Here is a 24,974-nt window from a genome sequence, read left to right on the forward strand (position 1 = left end):
TGCGCAGGTGCTGTATGTGTGGATGGGAAATTTCATAATCATTTTCTATTCCACAATTTATGCCTAGATTAGTCGTTTAACAAATAAATAAAATAAATATAACAAACTGGGGATATACTCTTTCAGAGGGAAATGTTTTTTTCTACCTGTCTCTCCAATGAGTACTACAGAAGTGGTGGATATTGCAGAGTACAGCGGGCGGGTAACTCCTGCAGCGGCATTTACTATCTATGAGAGTGCTGGCGATAGCGAGCGATGTGCTCAGAACTTTTTACATTTTCTACAATATAGAATGAAACAACAGGATGGTGCATGTCCTGCCACTTCATTCAATTCAATTATTGAGAATGGGACCAAGGGCATAACTACATTGGTAGCAGCCGTGAGGGGGCTCACAATGTAAGGGGGCCCCTGGCATCTTTGTTATTGGATGTGTATTGGTTGCATGCTGTATGTGGTGTTTACGTAATGGGTGTATATGGTACTGTATGTATTTGTGTATATGCTGTATTTATGTATATGTGGTGCATGTATACTGTATGTATGTTTATGCTGTATTTCTATATATTGCATATACATGTATATTTAAGTGTGTGTATATGACTGTCTAATATGGATATATCTCGTGATCGATTGGGGTCCAGTCTCGTGATGGTTGAGCAGTCGGAGCCCCACCATTTAGATTGCTGTAAAATGTTTTAAAATGATCACTGCTTATCAATCGGGGAAGAATTATAAGGCCTTTTCAAACAATTTGAAGTCCATCATCCAATAGTGAATTCTTTTTTTTCATATGTGGAATACATACAAGCTAGTTCACATTCTTCTCTAAATATTCCAGTAATTGAACATGCTGTTCAATGCCCAGAGATGAAAACCCAATGGCTACAGTTCAGACTTTACAGGCATCAGTTAGCATGTTAAATGTTCAAGTTAGTGACAGGATAATAAGCAAAAGACTGACTTGGGCTACATGCACACAGCAGCGCGCGGGGAGAGGAGGAGGTGGTGAGCGCTGCTCACCCCCGCCCCTCTCCATAGGAACATATGGTGCACGGCGCCATATTCCTTATACAGATAGGACATGTCCTATCTTTTCCCGGGCTATGGAGCGGTATGGTGGTGCACGTGTACTGCACCGTACCGCTACTGTGCGGTGCCGTGAGCCCATAGAAGTGTATGGGGGACGTATATTGATGGGGGACGTATATTGACCATATATACGTCCCCCATACATGTGTGTGAATGTAGCCTTAAAGAGGACCTTTACACCTGTAAAAACGGCACTAGGAGCTGCTTACGAGAGTAAGTCCCCCACATTCATGAGAGGACAGTCCGGGTCGCTGCCTCTTCGCCGCACCGCCATGCCCACTCAATAGGCTGGCAGTGACTGCCGAGCTTCATGCCCCTGATCCCGCCCCCTCATGAATACGCCGGACCGCTTACAGCGTGGTCTGGTGTTTCTAGTGTACATCGCGGCAGTGACTGTTAGCGTTATCAAAGGTTTCTGCTGTGTCTTTTGTAGCACTAGGAGAACCTTAGTTTCGTAAGCAGTTCCTAGTGCCATTTTTACAGGTGACAGGTCCTCTTTAACTTGTCTGGAAAGGTTACCAGGAGGAGACCACTTCCTTTCAAAAAGAAAATGGTATCACTGTTCAATTTTAAAAAGTTTAATCTAAACTAAACAATCTCCTTCAGACAGAAGAAACTTAAAGAAAATCTGAGATGGATCACTCATACACAGCAGCTGGTGGATAGTGCAGAGATTGATTATTCTGCCTGGCAGGGAGAACAGTGATTGCATCATTCTCTAGTGCAGTACATAACTAATGTGAGAGGAAAAGCACAGAGCCCAGGCACAGAAGCTACAGAGCTTCCTAATTTTATAATAGTTTTTTCAGCTAAACTACTCAGCACAGGGATTACAGAAGATATGATTCTGCATGAGTATAGCTACAGTATTCTCAAGGTATGTTTGGTTCATAATGTATCAAATCAAATGGTAGGTTTCCTTTAAAGAGGACCTGTCACCCTAAAAAAACACGCCTGATAAATCACCCTCTAAGATAAATTTAAGTACCAAACCCCAAAATATAAAAAAGAAGACACGCACAAATATCCTGACTAATGGTAGATGACGCCCAATGTGCTGTAAAGACCCAATTTTAACACTGGTTTCATTACAGGGCTGAGCCCTCTCCAAACGAGGTTGGTGCTTGCTTCATATTGCAGCCAACACCCACAGGCAACATCCATGACTGGTTCTAGCACCAATCGCAGCCCGCAGGGCTGCCAGTGCCATTTAAAAGCAAGCGCTATAGGCGCTGGCATATTGGCTTAAATCAATGCTCCCTGTGACTTCATTGGTGAGCAGCGATCTGTTACTATGACAGCCTCGGGTCATACAAAGACCCGAGGCAGTCTCTTTTTAATCCTTCAATTATAATGTGCGATTTGTATATTGTAATAGATGATGTGGAGAATCCCCATATACTGCCATACTAATAAGACAACCTAGAGTTAAAGTACCTTAGTGGTCTGAAAATAGTAAAATATAATTAAAATAAGTTTTAAAAACCCTCAAAATTAAAATCACCTCCCTTTCCCTAGAACTGATATAAGTAAATAGCAAAAACCATGAACATGTTTGGCATCCCCACATCCCAAAATGTCAAATCCATCAACATATAATAATGGTTTATTATTAATAATAAAATGTAACATTTTCACCATTTTGCAACATATAACATAATGATAAAATGGCCATATAGTCCTCAACATGGTAGCATTGAAATCAGGGGACTGGCTGGCTATATACAGGGGACAGGCTGGCTATATACAGGGGACTGACTAGCTATATACAGGGGACAGGCTGGCTATATTCAAGGGACAGGCTGGCTATATACAGGGGACAGGCTGGCTATATACAGGGGACTGGCTGGCTATATACAGGGGACAGGCTGGCTATATACAGGGGACAGGCTGGCTATATACAGGGGACAGGCTGGCTATATACAGGGGACAGGCTGGCTATATACAGGGGACTGGCTGGCTATATACAGGGGACTGGCTGGCTATATACAGGGGACTGGCTGGCTATATACAGGGGACAGGCTGGCTATATACAGGGGACAGGCTGGCTATATACAGGGGACAGGCTGGCTATATACAGGGGACAGGCTGGCTATATACAGGGGACAGGCTGGCTATATACAAGGGACAGGGAGGTTATATACAGGGGATTGGCTGGCTGTATACAGGGGACTGGCTAGCTATATACAGGAGAGGTGCTGGCTATGTACAGGGAACTGGCTGGCCACGTTCAGGCGACAGGCTGGCCACGTTCAGGCGACAGGCTGGCCACGTACAGGGGACTGGCTGGCCACGTACAGGGGACTGGCTGGCCACGTACAGGGGACTGGCTGGCCACGTACAGGGGACTGGCTGGCCACGTACAGGGGACTGGCTGGCCACGTACAGGGGACTGGCTGGCCACGTACAGGGGACTGGCTGGCCACGTACAGGAGACTGGCTGACCACGTACAGGGGACTGGCTGGCTACGTGCAGGGGACTGGCTGGGTAATGCCTCTTCCCCTGCCTCTAAATTTAGAAAAAAACATCTACAACCCAAAGGTCAGCTATTGACACAGGTAATAGTGGCATCTAGTACCTCATGGGTGATGATGACATCCAATGTGAGGCCCTCCTACTGTATTATGATATATGCTATATTCTCCCAAATAAATTATCATATCATTGCCACTTCCTCCCACCTTAAGGCTTGGGGCTAGATGGATTCCCCTGGTACTTGAGTGGCTAGCTTTAGTTTGTCCTAGTGCTAGACTTGTCATGGTTGCTTGGTTCAGGGGGAACAGGTCCATCAAGGGGATGATTGTGATAAGATTGAAGGATTGCACGCCCGGTGTATGTGTAATATAGGGATTCCTGGGTGGATGGTAGAGGGGAGGCCCGTGATGTTAGTGGCAGGCAGGGATCACACATGGAGACTAGATGTGGAACAACAAAATTACAGGCCCACACTTATCAAAACTAGCGCTGTGCAGTGGGCACTAGATTAATCAAAACTGGCACACGGTCTTCATTAATCTGGCGCCCCCTGCACTGCTCTAGAAGCCTGCACCATTTTTTTTGGTGCACTTTGCTTATGCTGCAGAATTGTGATGCACGTCAGTAATAAATGTGTCACAAACTTCAAATACTTTGTAACTAAGGGGGGTAATTTTGGGAAGTAATACCAACAACACCAGGGAGTACTCTAAGTAAGTTATAAAAATATCTACACTATTTATTATTTTACTTTTTTTTTTTAGAAATCCATTTAAAACTTGTAGTGATTTTTAGAATCAAACTGTATAAATGAATATCTATTTGTTGGAATATCCCTTTTAATAAAATCACTATTTCTTACAACTAAACAAGAAAATCCAACCTCCAAGTTGAGCGACCTCACTAATGACGTGTGTTCAGTGTACAGCTGTATGAACTTGGGTGTAATAGTGTAACCTGATGCTCCTTAGTACAACATATGCCGGGTGCAACGTGTGCAGACACCACCCGGCTGTTTGCATTGCTATATAAACATTGCGGGTAATGAAATCAGAAAGCTACCTCGCGGTCTTGATCCGGTGTTTGTGAGTAGCTGGATGAGAGAACATGTGTGCTGTATGTACATACATGTGATGCCGTGATCACTGGTGGCAATAGTTAAAGTAACGAGTAGTAAACATACTAGAAATGTAAAGGTGGAAGAGTTACACAAATAACAATTGCTCAATTAGCGTAATCCTGCAAGTGGCGCAGTCCTCCCGTTATTTTCTACTTTTAAGATGGAGCCGAACCCTGGAAATAACAACAGCGATATGAACCCAGCCCTCGTCTAATAAAACTTTGCCCTGTTTATTATGGATGAGTCACTGCTCTGACAAATTCTAATGTTCTTCTCACAAATCCTTATGTATCATGTACATCTTGTGTCTGGGTAACATTGCCATAATGAGGGGCGTAACTCGGAGAGGCAGGGCCCCATAGCAGACTTCTGGGGCCCTCCTTCCTCTTAAAAATATACATATTCCACTCCTATATATACACAAATTTATGTACCTATATGCATAAACACAAAGTTCTTCACTCATACACACAATTCTACACAGGTGCACACACACACACATATAGAGAATATACACATCACATATACACACATACGGTGCAATACACAGATGTACAGCCTATATACCTCACATATACACTCACCGGCCACTTTATTAGGTACACCTGTCCAACTGCTCGTTAACACTTAATTTCTATATCAGCCAATCACATGGTGGCAACTCGGTGCATGTAGACATGGTCAAGACAATCTCCTGCAGTTCAAACCGAGCATCAGTATGGGGAAGAAAGGTGATTTGAGTGCTTTTGAACGTGGCATGGTTGTTGGTGCCAGAAGGGCTGGTCTGAGTATTTCAGAAACTGCTGATCTACTGGGATTTTCACGCACAACCATCTCTAGGGTTTACAGAGAATAGTCCGAAAAAAAAGGTCAGAGGAGAATGGGCAGACTGGTTGGAGCTGATAGAAAGGCAACAGTGACTCAAATCGCCACCCGTTACAACCAAGGTAGGCAGAAGAGCATCTCTGAACGCACAGTACGTCGAACTTTGAGGCAGATGGGCTACAGCAGCAGAAGACCACACCGGGTACCACTCCTTTTAGCTAAGAACAGGAAACTGAGGCTACAATTTGCACAAGCTCATCGAAATTGGACAGTAGAAGATTGGAAAAACGTTGCCTGGTCTGATGAGTCTCGATTTCTGCTGCGACATTCGGATGGTAGGGTCAGAATTTGGCGTCAACAACATGAAAGCATGGATCCATCCTGCCTTGTATCAACGGTTCAGGCTGGTGGTGGTGGTGTCATGGTGTGGGGAATATTTTCTTGGCACTCTTTGGGCCCCTTGGTACCAATTGAGCATCGTTGCAACGCCACAGCCTACCTGAGTATTGTTGCTGACCATGTCCATCCCTTTATGACCACAATGTACCCTGTAACATCTGATGGCTACTTTCAGCAGGATAATGCGCCATGTCATAAAGCTGGAATCATCTCAGACTGGTTTCTTGAACATGACAATGAATTCACTGTACTCCAATGGCCTCCACAGTCACCAGATCTCAATCCAATAGAGCATCTTTGGGATGTGGTGGAACGGGAGATTCGCATCATGGATGTGCAGCCGACAAATCTGCGGCAACTGTGTGATGCCATCATGTCAATATGGACCAAAATCTCTGAGGAATGCTTCCAGCACCTTGCTGAATCTATGCCACGAAGAATTGAGGCAGTTCTGAAGGCAAAAGGGGGTCCAACCCGTTACTAGCATGGTGTACCTAATAAAGTGGCCGGTGAGTGTATGTTATATACATATTATATGTATATAATGGTGCACATCCTCCATTCTGAAGTGTCAGGTGGGATGACAGCCCCCCCTGAGGCTGCGGACCCCATAGAGGCTGCTATGTCTCCGACCTCTCTAGTTACACCCCTGGCCATAATGCTGAAATTCAGTCTCATAATCAGAAAATCCTGAGATATCTCCTCTTCCTGTTCAGCCAACATGCATGCTCTTTCACCGGATACGTTGCTGATAAGGCAGATAAGAAATTCTCTAAGTGAATATAACAAGGGCTTTTATGCATTTCTATAAAGGTGGCTGTACATCTTTTTGGATTTGTTAAGTGAACGTCTATTCCTCTCTACTACCCCTTATCATATGCACTTGGCTGAGCATGCATGTATCTTCAGGACTCCTCTTATCTCTGAGTACAGCAAGCCATAAAGTGCTGAAATCTAATGGGTTATTTCTGTAACATCATCTTAGATTTGGTAGATCTGTTCAGCATTTATACCATAGGACCAAACAACTGAGTGTCAGATTTTCCAGGATTGTTCCAGATTTTTAGCAAATTTGTAATGTTCTGTCTCAGAAGGGAGTAGTGTTTGTACCGGAAAGTGGAAATTATTGTGACTGGCAATTAATTTTTGTTGCTATACTTGAATATATTTATCATTAATGAATTGGTGTTTATTGTTATAGATGCTACAGAGCACTTAATCATATCCTCTGCTTGCTCTAACATTGATGGTTTTCTTCAAGCACCACTAGGGGGAGCTCATTGAATACAGGTTTTAGGGCTCCTACTGCATTCTGTATATAAAACCTCTGGTAAAGCTGCCAGAGGTATTTAAATCCTATTGGATTTGTGAAGTCATCAAGGGGAGGCATTTGTTTACTGCAAATTGTAATAGATGATGTATAAAATCCCCATATACTGTAGTATGGCAGTATATTGTAGGATCAATCGGACAACCTAGGGTTAAAGTACCCCAGGGGGTCTGAAAAATAGTAAAAACATGAATTAAAAAAGTTTTTAAAAAAATACTAAACATTCAAATCACCCCTCCCTTTTCCTGGAACTGACATAATTATAAATAAACAGTAAAAAATCATAAACCCATTAGGTATCGCCACGTCCCAAAATGTCCGATATATCAAAATATAATAAAAGTTTTTCTTTGCGTTTATTCAATTCAATAAAAAGGCCGTAAAGTCCTAAAAATGGTAGCATCGAAAACGTCATCAAAAGTCACAAAAATGACACCAATCACAGCTCCATACACCGAAGTATGAAAAAGTTTTTAGCACCAGAAGATGGGAAAATAAAGGATTTTTTTTCTTTTGTACTTTGGAATCTACTTCTGTGTTTTTGTTTAAAGGACATCTACCACCAGGATGAAGGATTGTAAACCAAGCACACTGACATACTGGTGTGTGCCGCCTCTGGCAGGGTCTGTTGTTTTAGATTCTTTGTACCCTTATTTTTAAGAAAAAAAGGCCTTAAAAATAATGCAAATGAGCCCTCGGCATAATTGTAAAAGCCTTTTTTTGTCAAAAAAAGGGCATACGATGGTTAAAGAAGAGCAGATCCTGCCACACGGAGCACACACCAGTATGTCAGTGTACTTGGTTTACAATCCTTTAACTGCTGATGGGTGTCCTTTAAAATACTGTGTGAAAAGCTGTTACAAAAACTGTGACATTTTTCTTTAAAACATGTTATTTTAAATGTTTTTCTTATTTTCTCATTTATAAATCTATTTCTCTTATTATTTTTTTTTTCTCTTCTAGAATCAAATTTTTGGCATCATTTTGTCAATCGCTGGAAGCTTCTTGATCAGCATCTCCCTTAATCTTCAGGTAAGATATTGAAGACTGATGGCTTAATACGGTCAACTCCTCTAGATGCAATGGGGCAGATTTACTTACCCGGCCCATTCGCGATCCAGCGGCGCGTTCTCTGCGGTGGATTCGGGTCCGGCCGGGATTTATTAAGGTATTTCCTCCGACGTCCACCAAGTGGCGCTGCTGCTCTGGTGAAGAGCATCGGAACGCACTGGAATACACTGAGCCGGGCTTGTGAAGGTAAGTGCAATTTTCGCGACACATTTTTTTTTAAATGCGGCGGTTTTTCCTAATCCTCGGGTTTTCATTCGGCCAGGCCCCCCAATTTCCATCGCATGCATGCCGGCGCCAATGCGCCAAAATCCGATTGAGTGCGACAAAACCCCGGGGCTATTCAGGGAAAATCGGCGCAAATCGAAAATATTCGGGTAACACGTCGGGAAAACGCAAATCGGGCCCTTAGTAAATGATCCCCATTGTGTTCAGCCAAAGGAAATGGACCTATATGTTGGTTCCGATCCCCAAGACTGAACATATAGCACAGGATGGTAGTCCTTGCAGCATAGTGAAATATGATGCAAGGATTCCCTTCCTGGCAGTTGAACTGCTACGCCTGCACTGTCCTTCAAGGATTTTCCTATAATAGTCAATGGTATTTCTTTCCGTAAAATGTGACCACTTGCAATGGTTTGAAAACAATAATAATAATAATTTACCTATCACCTTCCACTTTTTCACAGTCGATTTCCCTTTAGTTTCTGGTCCCTTAGTTGTTGCAATGTGATGAAGACATTTCAGCCGATCATTGGTGAGCTCATTGGTTTTGACACCACCACCAGGGCAAGACATAAAGGCACAGCAGGCTATGTGTTATGCCCAATTCAAAAGAACTTAAAGGGGTTGTCCATGGTTTGAAATACATGTCTGTTTTTTTTTTTTTTTAAATTGGTACCAACCTGGCCCTGGGTAGTGAATTGTATGGCAACTAAGCTCCATTCATCTATACAGCTGAGCTGCAATATCACCAGAAACCATGGTCAAGTGGGGAGCTGTTTGTGTAAGGAAGCGGCCTAATGACCTGTCCTTTAAACAAAGTCTACCATCAGTTTTGACCTTACAAAGTAGCAGATAGTGTTAGGTTTTGGCCCTGGAGATCTATATAACCATATCTTTGTTTGTGTTGTTAGTAGCAGCAGGACTGTACAAAATGCATTTATTTCCAGGATTGCAGCTGGACTTGTAGTGCACTGATATGTGAGATCTCTTCACTAGACACAGCACTACTCCTCCCCAACTGCTGTAGCATTGGAACAGGGGCAGCATGGTGGCTTAGTGGTTAGCATTACAGCCTTGCAGCACCTGAGGACGTGTTTGCGTGGGTTTCCTCCGGGTCCTCCGGTTTCCTCTCACACTCCAAAACATACTGGTAGGTTGATTAGATTATGAGCTCCATGGGGGACGGGGACCAATTTGTGAAACTCTGTGCAGCGCTGCATAATCTGTGAGCGCTATATAAATAAAGAATTATTATTATTAACAGAAACCTTCCACAGCAGGGGGATGGGCTGTGCTGTGTTCAGCGAATGGATCTTACAGACCAGTGCACCAGAGTACTCTTAGTCCAGTTACAATCCTAGAATAGAAATGCATTTTTCACAGTCCTGCTGCTCCTAACAACATGCAATAAAGATATGGTTACACAAATCTCCAGGACCAATACCTAATACCTACCTTTAATTAATAAACCAATGATTACCTGCAGGCTTCATCACCAGGATGAAGGACTGTATGCAAATGAGCATGAGAGGCTCCATAGGTGTTAATGGTGCCTGGAGCCCCTCAGGCTCATTTGCATATAATCTTTCATCCTGGTGGTAGATGCCCTTCATATAAGCATTATCCATCACTATATGGAGCTATTTAACCCTTGCGTTCAGATCTTAACTTAGTGAGTGTTAATTCCCCTATTTCTACAGCTGGACTCTCTTAAACCATAATTTTGGCTCCAACTAGTTATTCCGGTTTTCTTCTTTTGTAAAGTCTATTTTTAAGTCTATGAAAACTTGTTCTCCATTAGTTTTAACCCCCAGGCAGATAAACACAGTCATTTAATCTCTTCATGGAAAATGGGGCTCGAGCACAAGATATTTTTATTTGTGGCTCGGATTTATATATACATATAAAACCCACTTCATTAGGAATATCTTCATGGCCAAGATTTATTTGATCATAATCAGTTGGAGCGTTGGCTGGTTATGCTTGTAAATCTGGCTATGGCCTTGGTGGACGCCCTTGACCCGTTCTCTGTGCTCCAGCCAAGCCGTAGCATTAGTTAATGTGGAGCAGCAAATTTGCAAATGTAAATTTTGCAGGGGTGCGTTATGTCCTGTCACATACAGCTAATGCGTTTAGGTCAGAGCCAACGCTCCATTGATCCGTTCACGTGCGACCTTTCTGAAGAGCAGAGAATATTTAGTTGCTGTTCTAATTTTAATACAATCGGACACATTTACTTACCCAGTACAGTCGCGTTCCCGCGGTGTGCGTTGTCCAACGCTGATTCGGGTCTGCCAGGATTCACTAAGGTCCGCGCGCCCGATATCCACTAGGTGTCGCTGCCGCGCCGAGGTCCACCGGAGTTCACCTTCTTTGTCCCAGTGCATGTAAGTGCTGATCTTGTGACACAAATTCTTTTTTAAATTCCGCGTTTTTTTCGAATCCATCAGGTTTTCCAATGGCCACGGAACCTGATTTCTGTCGTGTGAAAGCCGGTGGCGATGCGCCACAATCCGATCGCGTGCGCCAAAATCCAGTGGCAATTCGATGCAAATCGGAAATATTCAGGAAACCCGACGAAAATGTGCGATTCGGACCCTTAGTAAATGAGCCCCAATATCCAATTTCTCTATGATGCAAGGACTTCTGTCCACTGCGGTGTGCTCGGTCCATTGTATCCAATTCCATGGATGAACTTGTCATGTGCAAGGGGCTTTAAGGAAATCTACCACCAGGATGAAGCATTGTAAACCAAGCACACTGACATACTGGTGTGAGCCCCCTCTTGCAGGATCCACTCTTTTTTTTTTTTTCTTAGCTTTTTATGCCCCGGTAAAAAAAGACGTAGGCAAATGAGCCTCAGGGGCTCTGGGAACCATAGGTGTAAATGGAGCCTGGAGCCCCTGAGGTTCATTTGCAAAATCTTAAAACCTTTTTCTTCTTAAATACAAGCTTAAAGAACTGCAAATCCTGCTCGATGGAGTGCACACCAGTATGTCAGTGTGCTTAGTTTACAATCCTTCATCCTGGTGGTTGATGTCGGTAGGATTTAAGGACACCAGACTTACAGACGACCCCTAGTTACAGACAGACCTCTCTGCTTCCTGTGACCTCTAGTGAAGCTCTCTGGTGCTTTCCTTTAGTCCCAGGCTGCAATGATCAGCTGTAAGGTGTCTGTAATGAAGTTTTATTGATAATTCTTGTTCCCATGATGGCAAAAAATTTGGAAAATCCAATTGTCAAATTTTTTTTTTGTCTGCCGCTACATATATATGATAAAGTATACCCAAATTACAGTTCAACTTAAGAACAAACCTAAAAAACCTTTCTTGTACATAACTGCATGTACTGTATAGGGATATTCCTGGCTGACTGATAAAAGGTCCCTGGGATCCCGGGCAATGGGGAGATTTTAATCCTCCAGCTTCACACAGCCACCACCCTATCCAGTCCTGCCTGGTACTGCTCAGCCTCCCATGTTCACTGCGGTCAATCACTGGCCTCACTGGTCATATGAGCAGGACCACTTAATTTATGTCTTAAAATTAGCCATTTTTGGAGGCAGTGGAGAGTTTGACATACCAGTAAACCTCTCTATTTTGGTGTATGGAAGTGGTGGCAAAAGCAGAGTTTAACCTTTTCAACAATCTCTTGTTAGGTAAGTGCACCAGAGGTGTGATCTTCACCAATCGGGCATTAATTCCTATAATTGAAGCAACACGGTGGCTCAGTAGTTAGCACTACAGCCTTGCAGTGCTGGGGTCCTGGGTTCAAGTCCCATCCAGGTCAACATCTGCAAAGAGTTTGTATGTTCTCTCCCTGTTTGTGTGGGTTTCCTCTGGGTCCTCCGGTTTCCTCCAACACTCCAAAACATACTCATATTGGCAAGCTCTGTGCAGTGCTGTGTAATATAAATAAAGGAATTATTATTATACTTTGGAAATGCAATGGATGTGCTCTCATCATTAGACATTAGTCATGGTTTGTGAAAGAAAGAGCAACCCCTTTTAAAGTGATTTTCAAGGCTCCCCTTTACTAAGACTTATTCTCCCATATTCTTCACCCCAATTACCTAATAATCTGTGTCCTCCTAGTGGTTAATATTGTGAACATACAATTATCCATCTCTGGCTGTAATAGAACTCATTCACTCGTTGAGTCTGTGGGAGGAGGGAAACGGCATCCTGAGCCAATGAGAGTAGAGTAGGTGTGTCTTATGGTGTGGCTATGCCAGACTCTCTGTAGGCACAGATCTCGGCTTTGCCCTAATGGAATAAAGTTCAAAACAGCCAATTGACAAGATCTGAGGACACTAAATAGCAGGTGATCAATCTCTGTGTCACACAGAATTTTTGAGGTCCGTTGCCTGAAAAACTTGCTCTACGTAAATGCAGGAATTATTGGGTCAAAGCTACAACTTCTGAACTAATCACATCAGTTCAGAGATTCCCGGTTTGTTTAGGTAAATCCTGTACGTGCACAGGACGTGTTTGTCGACCTAAACAACAAACCTAAGAAGAAGACAAGTCCAAGCTCAGAGAAATTATTTTCGTCATGGTGCCGTTTTTGTTCAGAATTGTTAATTAAATGAATAAGTGACTTTCTTTTAATTTTTAATTGCCTTTCCTGCTGCATGTAGATACGAACTCTGACAGCATCCATCCATTTAGCCTGAAATAGTCATACTTCCCTTTTATGTGCAAAAATGTCTGTATCATTTTTATTGCAGTGTCAGAATTGGATAAAAAAATGTTAAAGGACACCTGTCATCAGGTCTCTGTCACTAGTCCTGTCACTACTACCTGTTGGAGCAGCTCACAAGGATCCATCCCAGCCTTTATCTAGTTATTTCATACATTATTCATTGTAAAATCATCTATTCTTTATTATGTAAATGAGGCAGGTCACATGGTCTGAGGCAGTGATGTCACCCCTGTTACCCCTCCCCTCTCCTCCCCCTGCTCATGTCTGTGTGTAATGTATAGTAAAGCATTGCTGGTGTCTGTGCTGCATCTGCTGACATGCTGCACCCTCCTAATACACAGAGACACAGACATCAGCTACACAAGTACCTGACATGTTCTGCTACAACATGGCTGCCTCCTGGAGTTGTTGTATCTCTCCTATACACACAGGCTGCAGGGGGCGCCAGCACCAGGAAGCACATCAATATACAGCCTCACATCATTATACAGGCTGTCAGTCATGCACTGGGGGTGTGGCTGTACCTCCCACTCATGAATAAGTCGGATAGCTTGAATATGCTAATGACTCATTGGACATTTCACAGGTCATTTGGATACAGCTTTAGAACCTCATTGCTTAGGTTTACAGGCATGTAGAGGGACAGTGAAGGGATAGAGGCAATGCTCTCTAATGGCAGTTTATGAAAATATATTTAGATTAGGGGGTTATTTTGCATGACGGGTTCTCTTTAAATGGACGATTCTTATGTTTCAGAAATACACACATGTCCGGCTAGCTCGAAGGGCAGATCCATTACCATATTACAAGAGCAAGTTATGGTGGTGCGGAGTCCTGCTAATGGCCATCGGAGAGCTGGGGAACTTTGCTGCTTACGCTTTTGCCCCAGCTACCCTTATTGCCCCTCTCGGTTGTGTTGCAGTTATAGGTGAGTAGTATTGTACCATTGGCTTCTTTCACCCGTTGATGTGTTGATTTACAAGGCAGGATTTTCCAGTCATATAGAATATGCCATATATATCTTCTGGAAACAGATCTTTTGGGAGAACAGAAATTGTGAGATCACCCAGTGTCCTCGCAACAATAGATTTATCAATGTGTTTTCTCTAATTTCCTCAAAAAAAGTAGAGAAAAGTTTTCCAGGAGACATATTTAAAGGGAGACTGTTACCACATTTTTTCTCAAATCCAGCTATAGGCTACATTCACACGACCGTATGGTGGACGTATATATGGCTGACGTATATACGCCATATATACATCCCCCATGGATGGCAATGGCCGTACAGCACCGTTTGGGAGCAATACGATGCCGCACACGTGCAACACCGCACTGTTTTGTGGCCGGGAGAAGTATACGACATGTCCTATCTTTCCCCAGAATACGGAGCCTTGCAGAGTCGGTGTGAGCAGCACTCAGCCCCTCCTCCTCTCCTGGGCACCGACGTGTGTCCGCTGTGCTACGGTATGGCGCTCACACGTTCGTGTGAATATAGTCATTGACAGGATCCCATACAGTCCTATTAACTAAGTGAAACCCTTCTTTTAACTAAAAATTGTTTCCCTCACATCTCCATAAAATAAACTTTGCTTTCTTACCTGGTTTGCAGCCAGTCGGAGGATTCCTCTGCAGAGTCCAGCGGCTCCTCCGAAAGCCCCCTCTGACTCGCTTGATCTGGCTGTATGCCAGATATATAACAAAGTTTATTTTAGGGGGTGTGAGGCTAAATTATTTTTAGCTAAAAGTAGGGTGGCATTTAGTTATGGGAACCTGCCAACAGTTGTATTTGTGAAAAATGTGGTGACAGGTTCCCTTAAAGGCTACATTCACACGAACGTATGGGGGACATATATACGGCCGACGTATATACGGCCGATATACGTCCCCCATACACTCCTATGGGCGACGGCACCCTACGGGAGCGGTACGGTGCCGCACACGTGCGGCACCGTACCGTTCCGTACCCGGGAGAAAGATAGGACCTGTCCTATCTTTCCCCGTAATACGGCGCCGTGCGCCATAGGTTGCTATGGAGAGGGGCGGGGGTGAGCTGCGCTCACCTCCTCCTCCTCTCCCCGTACACTGCCGTTGCCCGCTACGGTACGGTACGGGCGGGCAACGGCAGTGTGAATATAGCCTAAGACAATAAAGGGTAAAGGAAAACTTTGTCCTTTCTCCAATTTCTCACTTTGATGTCATTAGATGAATCTGTTAACACATAAGGGGAAATCTAAGATTTAGAGTAGAAAGTCTAAAAAATTTTTTTCCAGTGCAGTTTTGGCCCACCCATTTGGGATCAACCACACCCATTTTAGGTTGAGCTATAACTAGTGTTGGCAAAAATGAAAACTAAAATGCATAATACATGTAATGAAATCGATACTTTCAATGCACATATTATGCATTTAAAATTTTTTTTTTTTCTTTGCAATAATGTAAACGGTCTGTAATGTATCTAAAGACACTTGTTTTATCAGTGCTAAATCCTGACCCTGTTTAGGTTGTGTTCACTTCCATGTAGGAGGCTCAGATATTTTTTATTTTGGATCTGATGGTTAGATCAGTTCAGCATGGAGCCTTGTTCAAAATGTCACAACCTAAACATAATACAGAATATATAATCAGGACACGGACAGATGAACATGTCGGGAGACAAGCATTTACATGGAACAATTATAAGGATCCTGATTATTTCATGTACAAACGTCAAATTTCCATTAGTTCTGTTTCTGTGTATTACACTTTTCTATTTCTGTGCAGTTTATTAGGTTATTATCATAATTTGATGTTATTGCTCGTCTTAGATACCTGGCAGTGGACCTTTTAAGCCCCTGCACAGATAATATTACTAAAACAAATCCCTCCTAGATGTGTCCTACAGATACAGGAGGGTGTTTGTCTGGTCTTTTGGCCTTATCTGTTTAATGCACATTGCTGTCAGAGATTAGGCTTGTGCTGAGATAACAGATCACTTAGAAAGTGAAAGTTATTTTTGTTTTTCCCCCATGGCTCTTTATAATCTGCATTCAGGCTCCAAGCTCCAACACGTTTAGCAAAAACATATAGATATAAAACCAATGCAGCTTAACTCCCTGAGAAAAAAACGATTGGCTAGTTGAAATCCAACGACTTGCTCCTTATCCCCCCTCCCCTATGACTACAGTCAGGGAGAGTTGGTAGGTCTCCATTCACATATGTTGCACAGTAAGATTTGTCAAAATCAATAGATTTAACCAAGACACAAATAATGTCCACTGTCTGCTTTAAAATATAGTTAAAAAATACTTTTTGGGAGTACGTATACCTCAGGCCAGGGGCGTAACTAGAAAAGACAGGGCCCCACTGCAGACTCTGAATGGGGCCCCCCTTCCCACTTTAAAATATGCATATTTACATGCATATATATAGCATATATTTATATAGATAAGTATACAGTTCTTCCCTCATACACACATTTATATACTCTTACAACATATAGAGCATATACAGATCACATATACACCCACATAGTGCCATATTCAGACGTACAACATATATGCACACCATACACACAGCATATATACATCACATATATGTTATATACATATTATGCTGTACAATGTGCAGCAAAATATGTATATATTGGTGCACATTCTCTGTTCTTTAGTGGTAGGTTGGATGACGGGGCCCCCTGACACTGTGGGCCCCATAGCAGCTGCTATGGCTGCTACCACTGTAGTTACGCCCCAGCCTCTGGCTTTTTCTGTACTAGTGTCATGATTTCAGTTTGGGTTTGAAACCAGTAAATCCTGAAAGACGTGAGATTTCTTTTCAGTAATTTTTTCTCCAAGGTTGCAGCTACATACATCATTTCAAAAATAATGTGAAAAACACTAGGCTTACATTTATCATAGTATAAAATTATTGTGTTTAGAAGAAAATTCCTATTGAGAGACCGTTCTTGCTACATTGCATATAGTATAAATAACAAAGTATTGAAGTTTTGTAGACTTCAGTTCTTATGCAAGTCTATGGTTCTCCATGGTAACAGACTACAAACAAGTCATCTGCATCCATATATCATTCATACTTTCTTCTTTACTAACTATTAAGACTGAAATAAGGGTTAAGGGTAAACATGTCCCTTAGTAAAAGTAAAGGCATGGATGGAAAGAAGTATGACTGCAGAATCAGACTACACAGGTTATGTTTATAGTCTTACCATGGATACACATAGTTATCGATAAAAGCTGTATACGCAAACTGTAGTAACTTTTAAAATTAGACTATTTGCTTTAAAACTGTCCAAAATTGATAAGGGGGAGTATTTTTATTGTCTACATCCATTTGAATGCTCATGTTGAGTCTTCTCTCTTTATTGCAGGAAGTGCAGCAATCTCAGTTTTGTTCTTGAAGGAATCTCTGAGGGCATCGGATGTGATAGGTAAGAGATTATGTATGTTATAGACCATCCGTTGTGATGAGTTCAAGTAAAGCTATCCCATAGGCTGACTACAAGTGTATGGAAGGCTGGTGGCAAAAAGAAAGGGCTCTGAGTGCCGCCTCTGGCACCCGTGCCATAGGTTCACCGCCACTGGCTTAGGCCATTATTAACAGAGGATCATTGCATACCAAAGTCAATATATCCAGTAATATTGCACAGCCCCTATATCCCCAAGCTGGCTTAGCCAGTAAAATACGGTCTATGAGGATGAGGGGGTGACACAAGAGCTTACAGTCTATGAGGATGAGGGGGTCACACAAGAACTTACAGTCTATGAGGATGAGGAGGTGACACAAGAGCCTACAGTCTATGAGGATGAGGAGGTGACACAAAAGTTTGCAGTCTATGAGGATGAGGGGGTGACACAAGAGCTTACAGTCTATGAGGATGAGGGGGTGACACAAGAGCTTACAGTCTATGAGGATGAGGGGTGATACAAGAGCTTACAGTCCATGAGGATGAGGGGGTGACACAAGAGCTTACAGTCTATGAGGATGAGGGAGTGACACAAGAGCTTACAGTCTATGGGGATGAGGAGGTGACACAAGAGCTTACAGTCTATGAGGATGAGGGGGTGACACAAGAGCCTACAGTCTATGAGGATGAGGAGGTGACACAAGAGCTTACAGTCTATGAGGATGAGGGGGTGACACAAGAGTTTGCAGTCTATGAGGATGAGGGGGTGACACAAGAGCTTACAGTCTATGAGGATGAGGGGGTGACACAAGAGCTTACAGTCTATGAGGATGAGGGGGTGACAAGAGCTTATAGTCTATGAGGATAAGGGGTTGACATAAGAGCTTACAGTCTATGTGGGTGAGGGGGTGACACGAGCTTATAGCCTATGAGGATGAGGGGGTGACATAAGAGGTATAAGAGCTTGTATTATGGTCCAGCCATTCTTTATAACAGTATAAAATAATTTAATAAATAAAAATGCTACTGCTTGGACCAGTCATCAGCCGTCATCTTATATAGACTCCAAGGTGAATGGGACAGCAGAGAAGAATGGAGCTTGGTGTATATCTGATGTTTGCTGGATAACAGATAGGAGGTTAGGGAATGTGATAGAGCACATTTGAAGCTTTGGAGGGTGGGTGTTAGTCTGATTGTCCGGGGAAGGGCATTCCAATGAATTGGTGCAGCTCGGGAGAAGTCCTGGAGAGGTGAGTGGATGGTTCAAATTAAGGAAGGGAATAATTTAAGATCACTGGCAGATCGCAGATCATGGGTTAAGGGATAGACTGAAATTACAGAGGAGAGATGGGGAGGTGCAACATTGTGCAGAGCTTTGTGGATGAGGGTAATTATTTTAAACTCCATTCGGTCTTCTTCTACACCAGATTTTTCATTCTGTATGGCACACTTTCATAAATCTGGCTCAGTATCGGACTCTGTTGTATAGCTTTTCACTGTAACTTTTAGACATGAATCATGATTAATACATTTGGCGTCGAAACGTGTTGACTCTTGGGCACTGCTCCACGTGTATGCACTATGCCATCCTTTTAAGCTACAATAAAGAGGAACCGTTTATTCTACATCCTGGAAGCCAAGAGTTGTGCTGAGTATTTCTTGCAATTTTCTGTTATGTCCGTAAGGCGTTGTTTTCAACTCAAACACCTCAGGCGTATCAGTACATAAGCTGAAGTGAACTTTTTGGGGTGAGCTGGACATAAACCCTATTGTAACTTTTCGACCAGATTAGTAAATCTGCCCCAGTGAGAACCTGATGACGAGAAGACCTCTTTATCATTTTTGAGTACATGTTGGAAAACTCACAAAAATTCCCTTACAAAGCAGATTATATGGTGATGTAGTCATGGGGGTGACTCGGCTCATCGCTGGCTGTAATTTACAGCTGTCATCAAAATGTCATTGAATAGAAATAACTATTATCCCGATTATATCAGTTTTTTCATGGAGCATCTTGCATTGCTTAGAACATTTTTTGCTTGTGTGGATTCTTTTGTTGTAAATGTACCGTGGATGACACCTACAGGATACAAAGCTGTATATACTACTACAACTACTATCGCCTCCACTACTACTGCCACAACTACTACTAGTACTACTATTCCAGAAACTTAGGGGATCAACCAGGTTATACATTAACGTATTGGGTCTAGGGGATTTTGACAGTTAACTTCTAGGACATGTTAAGATATGTGTAATATCTAATACAAATGAAGGGGGCATTTCAGACAGGGCCGGCACTAGCATTGGGCATACCCGGGCAAGTGCTGGGGCCTGGAGCTTCTGGGGGGGCCCACATAAGGTATACTTGGGAGTGTGGGGGGCTGTATCTAATGAATCCAAAGGGGGTGAGGGGGCTTTATACAAAATAAAAGGCTGTTTGTTATGATAAACTATTAAATATTTTAGGGAACAAGGAGACTGTTAGTTTCAGATTTTTTTATGCCGCCACATGAGTTCACTGCAAAAGGGCCTACTGAGGCTCTGTCACCCAGGGGCCTACTGAAACCTGAAGTGACCCTGATCTCAGACATTTATAAAACATGGGCCCACATCTGTGAGTTGTACCCGTTTCTATAATATGGTAGGCCTTGCCACTTCTAGACACATTGGGGCACATTTACTTACCCAGTCCAGTTGCGATCCAGCAGCGCGTTCTCTGATGTGGATTCGGGTCTGCCGGGATTCTCTAAGGTCAGTGCGCCCGATATCCAGCAGGTGTCGCTGCTGCACCGAGGTTCGCCGGAGTTCACCTTCTTCTTCCCAGTGCATGTAAGTGCTGATCTTGCAACACAAATTTTTTTAAAAAATTCTGCGTTTTTTCAGAATCCGTCGGGTTGTCCGACGGCCCCGGCCCCCGATTTCTGTCGTGTGAAAGCCGGCGCCGATTCGGTGCAAATCCCAACGAAAGTGCACGATTCGGACCCTTAGTAAATGAGCCCCATTGGGGTTTGCAGTGGTGGCCTGAAGTACATAAGTGGTCAAGCCCTCTTAGCTACATTGGGGAACATTTACTATTCCTTCTTTTCCAGTTTTGTAAAATATCTCCGGTTCTAACATTTTTTTTTGTTTTCCATCTCCAAACTTCACTGGCCGGCTGTATTTATTATTATTACACCGAAAACCCAGTGAAAACTATAGCCGAAATCTCCACTAGCTTTAAACTGGAAGAGAATACTTTGAGACCGCCGCATCTACTTGGAGCTGCAAGCGTCTTTGTAAATCCAACGTGTAGTGCGTCAGCAGGGGGTTATTAAATTTTAAATTTCCACCATTGTGTGTGTAATTCCCATAGCAGTGAAATGGAGTCATCCAGATGGTGTAACACAGAGAACTATGGAACAGATTTTAAAGGATTATGCTCATCTTTGCTATTATGACATATCCACATAAATATCTAATAGATGTGTGACCCAGAGGTAGAACCCATACCTCATGACCCCCATCAATCTATTATTAAGCCTAGTGGCCATATTGAGAATTGTCAGATTAAGTTTCTTATTGAATATTAATATTTACAAAAAAGTTATTTTTTTTAAAGGGGTTGTCCGAGACTGTAAAATAAAAACATTGGTGGCCGGGAGAGGGCTGCTTAAAAAAATAAACATTTACTTAACCCTGCAGTTCCTATTGGCATCCCGCACTAAGATCTCTCCAGTCCGTGCTCCATGTAAACAAACAGGGGCATGGAAGCCGTGCTGCGTTCAGTTTGCGGCCGGCCAAGGTGGCCTGAAGCTGAGCTGATCCATGCTGGCCACCAATGTTTTTTTTTTAATTTACGGTCTTGGACAACCCCTTTAAATCATCAAAAACATCTAAAAATATAAGTACATAAAAACCTTTGTAAAAAAGTAGGTACAGTAGTTTTCTGGTGACATTCCGTTTGAAGATGGAATTCTTTTGATGCCATTATTATTGCTGTTAATGTTTCTCCATTTCTGTACCTATGCACAATCACTCCCTTTACAGATGCTCAGCTGTTTTCTGTCTTGCATAGCCAATTTACATTGTTCTTTGGCAACAAAGAAAAACTGGGTTCTATTTACTCTGCAAAATAAGCAAAGGAAATATCTGCAACTTGGAAAACAATAAAGTTAAATCCGAATTTAGAAAAAATCGGAATGTACAAAAAAAATTCAGTCTGGTCACACATTCCATTAGGTGCAAACAACATGCAGTATATAGTAGGATATATACAGTAATTAAGATTTATACATTGGTGAATTAAATATTGAACAAATTACCGAATGCCTTCTAAAGGTGCTACAGAAATGAAATTCTCAGCATATGGTAGTAGAGACCAACTAAATCCAGATTTAGCAAAGAAATCAAACCATAGATATCTATAAATTAAGTTGAGAAATTACACTGGGAAAAATAAAATAAAACAAAGAAAGAAAGAAGGATTCAAAAGCTATGAAAAGTCATGACACCAGCTGAAATGTATCAGTAATAAGAGCGCAATCTTGCGATTGAGAAAAAATAATATCAGCTTGTTCAACTGATGGCCTATAAAAAGGTGCCACACATAGAACCTCTCATGATGGGTAAAACACGTCTTAAGACCTTCCCAACCTTCTTCTTGCAAAATTTGAACATATCATGATGGCTGATAATAAGGGGAAAGCTGCTATAAGGGGAAGCTAAGTGGATTCAGATTTATACAAATCCCATTAAATTCACTGCTTACTTTATAAATCCATGTTCATTTAGCTCCCTCTAGTGAAATAAAAATTAAAAAAAAATATATCAGCACAAAATGTGTCAGACCGACGGGGGTGGGGACCATAATAACTTTCCCTTTCACAAAGTCTTAACTCTTATGTCACTGTTGTACTTTATCTTTACTCATAGTTGGCACAGAGTTGACTTTGACACTGAGACACTTCCAAATCCGATATCTCCTTCCTAATTGGGGTCAGCCCTGTAACTAGCGCATGGAAGACCATGTATGGAAGGTTCTGAATATAAAGTCATTTAGTGAGTCTCCACCATTGGATTATGTATTTACAGGATTCCCACACCGATGTAACGGAGTGCAGTCATCTTTGACTAGAGTTCAGATGGCATACACATGTTTGGAGGAATGCAGGCCCCAGCTTTCTGCTTCTTTTTCCATGTCTTGGTCCAGAAATGACTTAGCATTCACTTGGAAGCAGACAACCTTGTGTTCTTTTTTTATCTTCTGAGACCAAACTAAAGAGAATTAATGAGATGTTTGCCATATACATGTCAATATGCTCCATCTTTCTATGTTCGCTCTACTAATAATATGGGGCTCTACACTCCACGTATCTTCCTTGATATGTGAGTTATTATGGGTGTTGCAGTCAGTGACTATGGATGTGTGTATACCAAATTATATAGTGTAAGTGTTAGCAGAATTTTTCAATTAACTTGTGTTATTATTTTATTACATTTGGTAAAACATCATCTCTATGGAGCGCCGCACTCGGCAATCTCCGTCAACTCCATAGAGATGAATGCAGCAGAACGGACATGTGTGGCCATCTGCTCTACTCGTCTCGGGGAGAGACAAGAGCTCAGACGGAGGTAGACCCCATCGGATCAAAGTTCTCGTGATCTGCGAGGGTCTCATCCATGAGCACGATAGGCACGAACCATCAGCAAGATAGGGCCTAACTTGTTTGGTGGGAAAACCCCTTTAAATGCTCCAATATCACCAATTTTAAAATCTCCTCAAGGTTGATTTCCTAGATGATGCCACCACGGTGGACCATGAAAGAAACCTCCTGGGTGTTAAAGGGGTTGTCCACTTTCAGCAAATAATTGATATGGTGTGTGTTATAAGGAAGTGTTATACAATTTTTAATATACTTCCAGTATCAATTCCTTACAGTTTTCTACATCTCTGCTTGCTGTCATTCTATAGAAAGCTTCTATGTTTACTTCCAATGGACAGAAATCTGTCCATGGTCATGTGATTTCACACAGGTGCAGAGATCTAGAAAACTGTGATGAATTGATACAGAAAATATAATGGAAAATTACTTTTACTTTTCATTACACAAATAATATCAATTATTAGCTTAAAGTGGACAACCCCTTTAAACTGCCTGACAACATACTGGTAGTGTTTTATTAGGTCACTTTCTGCTGACAGGTTCCCTTTAAAAATTCTTAGCAATATGATAATTTTTAGTTTTTGTATTTTGTTCTCCATTCTCTTTTTCAAAAGTTATAGTTTTTACCCCTTCTGTTAACTTGCTGAAATAAAACTTTATACTAAATCAAACTTTTCCAGTGTTGGACAACACCATTTATGGAGTTTGATAACTACTAAGACCAGGAAGGAAATGTTTCTGAAACAATTGCATATCCCCAAAAAACCTTATATATAATGTATTATTTTCTATATATTTTTTTTCATCTAGGGCTAAGTACATAGAACATATGTTACTTTGAAAAGAGGTCTTTTTCTAATATAGTGAACCACATTAAGAGGTGACGTAGCATTCCTCTTTTCATTAAAATCTGGCCTGCTGTGAGGCCCTAAAGTTCTCCAGTGCCCACATTGGCTCCGGTCCATTGGACTGTGCCGACTTGAGAAATACGTTCATGCTGTCTGTGGTGGAACTGGATGCTTGGGGTTCCACAACTGGCATTGAGCGCACGTAACCTGTTCCTATTTACGGTACTGATCCAGGCCAGTGGCATTGGAGCGCAGCACGAATAGTCTTATCAGACAGATATCGTTATATATGGAAGTAATTATATCATGTTGAAAGAGCTTTGTCAGTTTGTATAATTCGGAGTTTTCCTCTGGGATGGGTGTAAGCTGAGAGAGTTCGCATTCCAGATGTATCATCTTATAAATATTTGTTTGGCTACATGTGAACAAGTATATCATTGTACGAAGACAGTGAGATCTGCAGCTCGGCCTTGAGGGTTCTCATCAACATTGTAACTAAAAACCTGGCAGTGTAATCGCTTTAATATAAATGTTTCACTTATTTACGACGTGTGCGCTCTTCTTTACACCGGGGGTCGTGTGGATACGTGCATTGGCTGTTTGTAGAATAAAAATAAACAGAAAATAAAAAGCCTCCATCGCTAATGGGACCGTCTAAGGCCCCAATTAGACATTAGTCATTCTTGATCTGAAAAAATGAGTGCTTAAAAAAAAATAATCAAAGGATTTATCTTGGGGTTCGGGTCATGAGTTATATCATGACTATATATATTTTTTTGTATTTTGGTATTAAAAATTGTAAAATATATCAGATATCCTCATGATACAAAAAAGATTATATTT

General features: G+C 42.0%; 1 protein-coding gene across 1 annotated transcript in view; it reads left to right on the forward strand.

Annotated features, from left to right (window-relative positions):
- The window catches only part of NIPAL2 (NIPA like domain containing 2), a 77,803-nt gene that overhangs the window by 13,928 nt on the left and 38,901 nt on the right, over positions 1–24,974 (forward strand). The window contains exons 2-4 of the mRNA XM_072151510.1: positions 8,206–8,274; positions 13,996–14,167; positions 17,603–17,662. Coding sequence (XP_072007611.1) covers positions 8,206–8,274; positions 13,996–14,167; positions 17,603–17,662 — 301 coding nt within the window. The remainder of the gene's footprint in view (positions 1–8,205; positions 8,275–13,995; positions 14,168–17,602; positions 17,663–24,974) is intronic.

Source organism: Engystomops pustulosus, chromosome 5 (assembly GCF_040894005.1).
Source record: "Engystomops pustulosus chromosome 5, aEngPut4.maternal, whole genome shotgun sequence".
Taxonomy (NCBI): domain Eukaryota; kingdom Metazoa; phylum Chordata; class Amphibia; order Anura; family Leptodactylidae; genus Engystomops; species Engystomops pustulosus.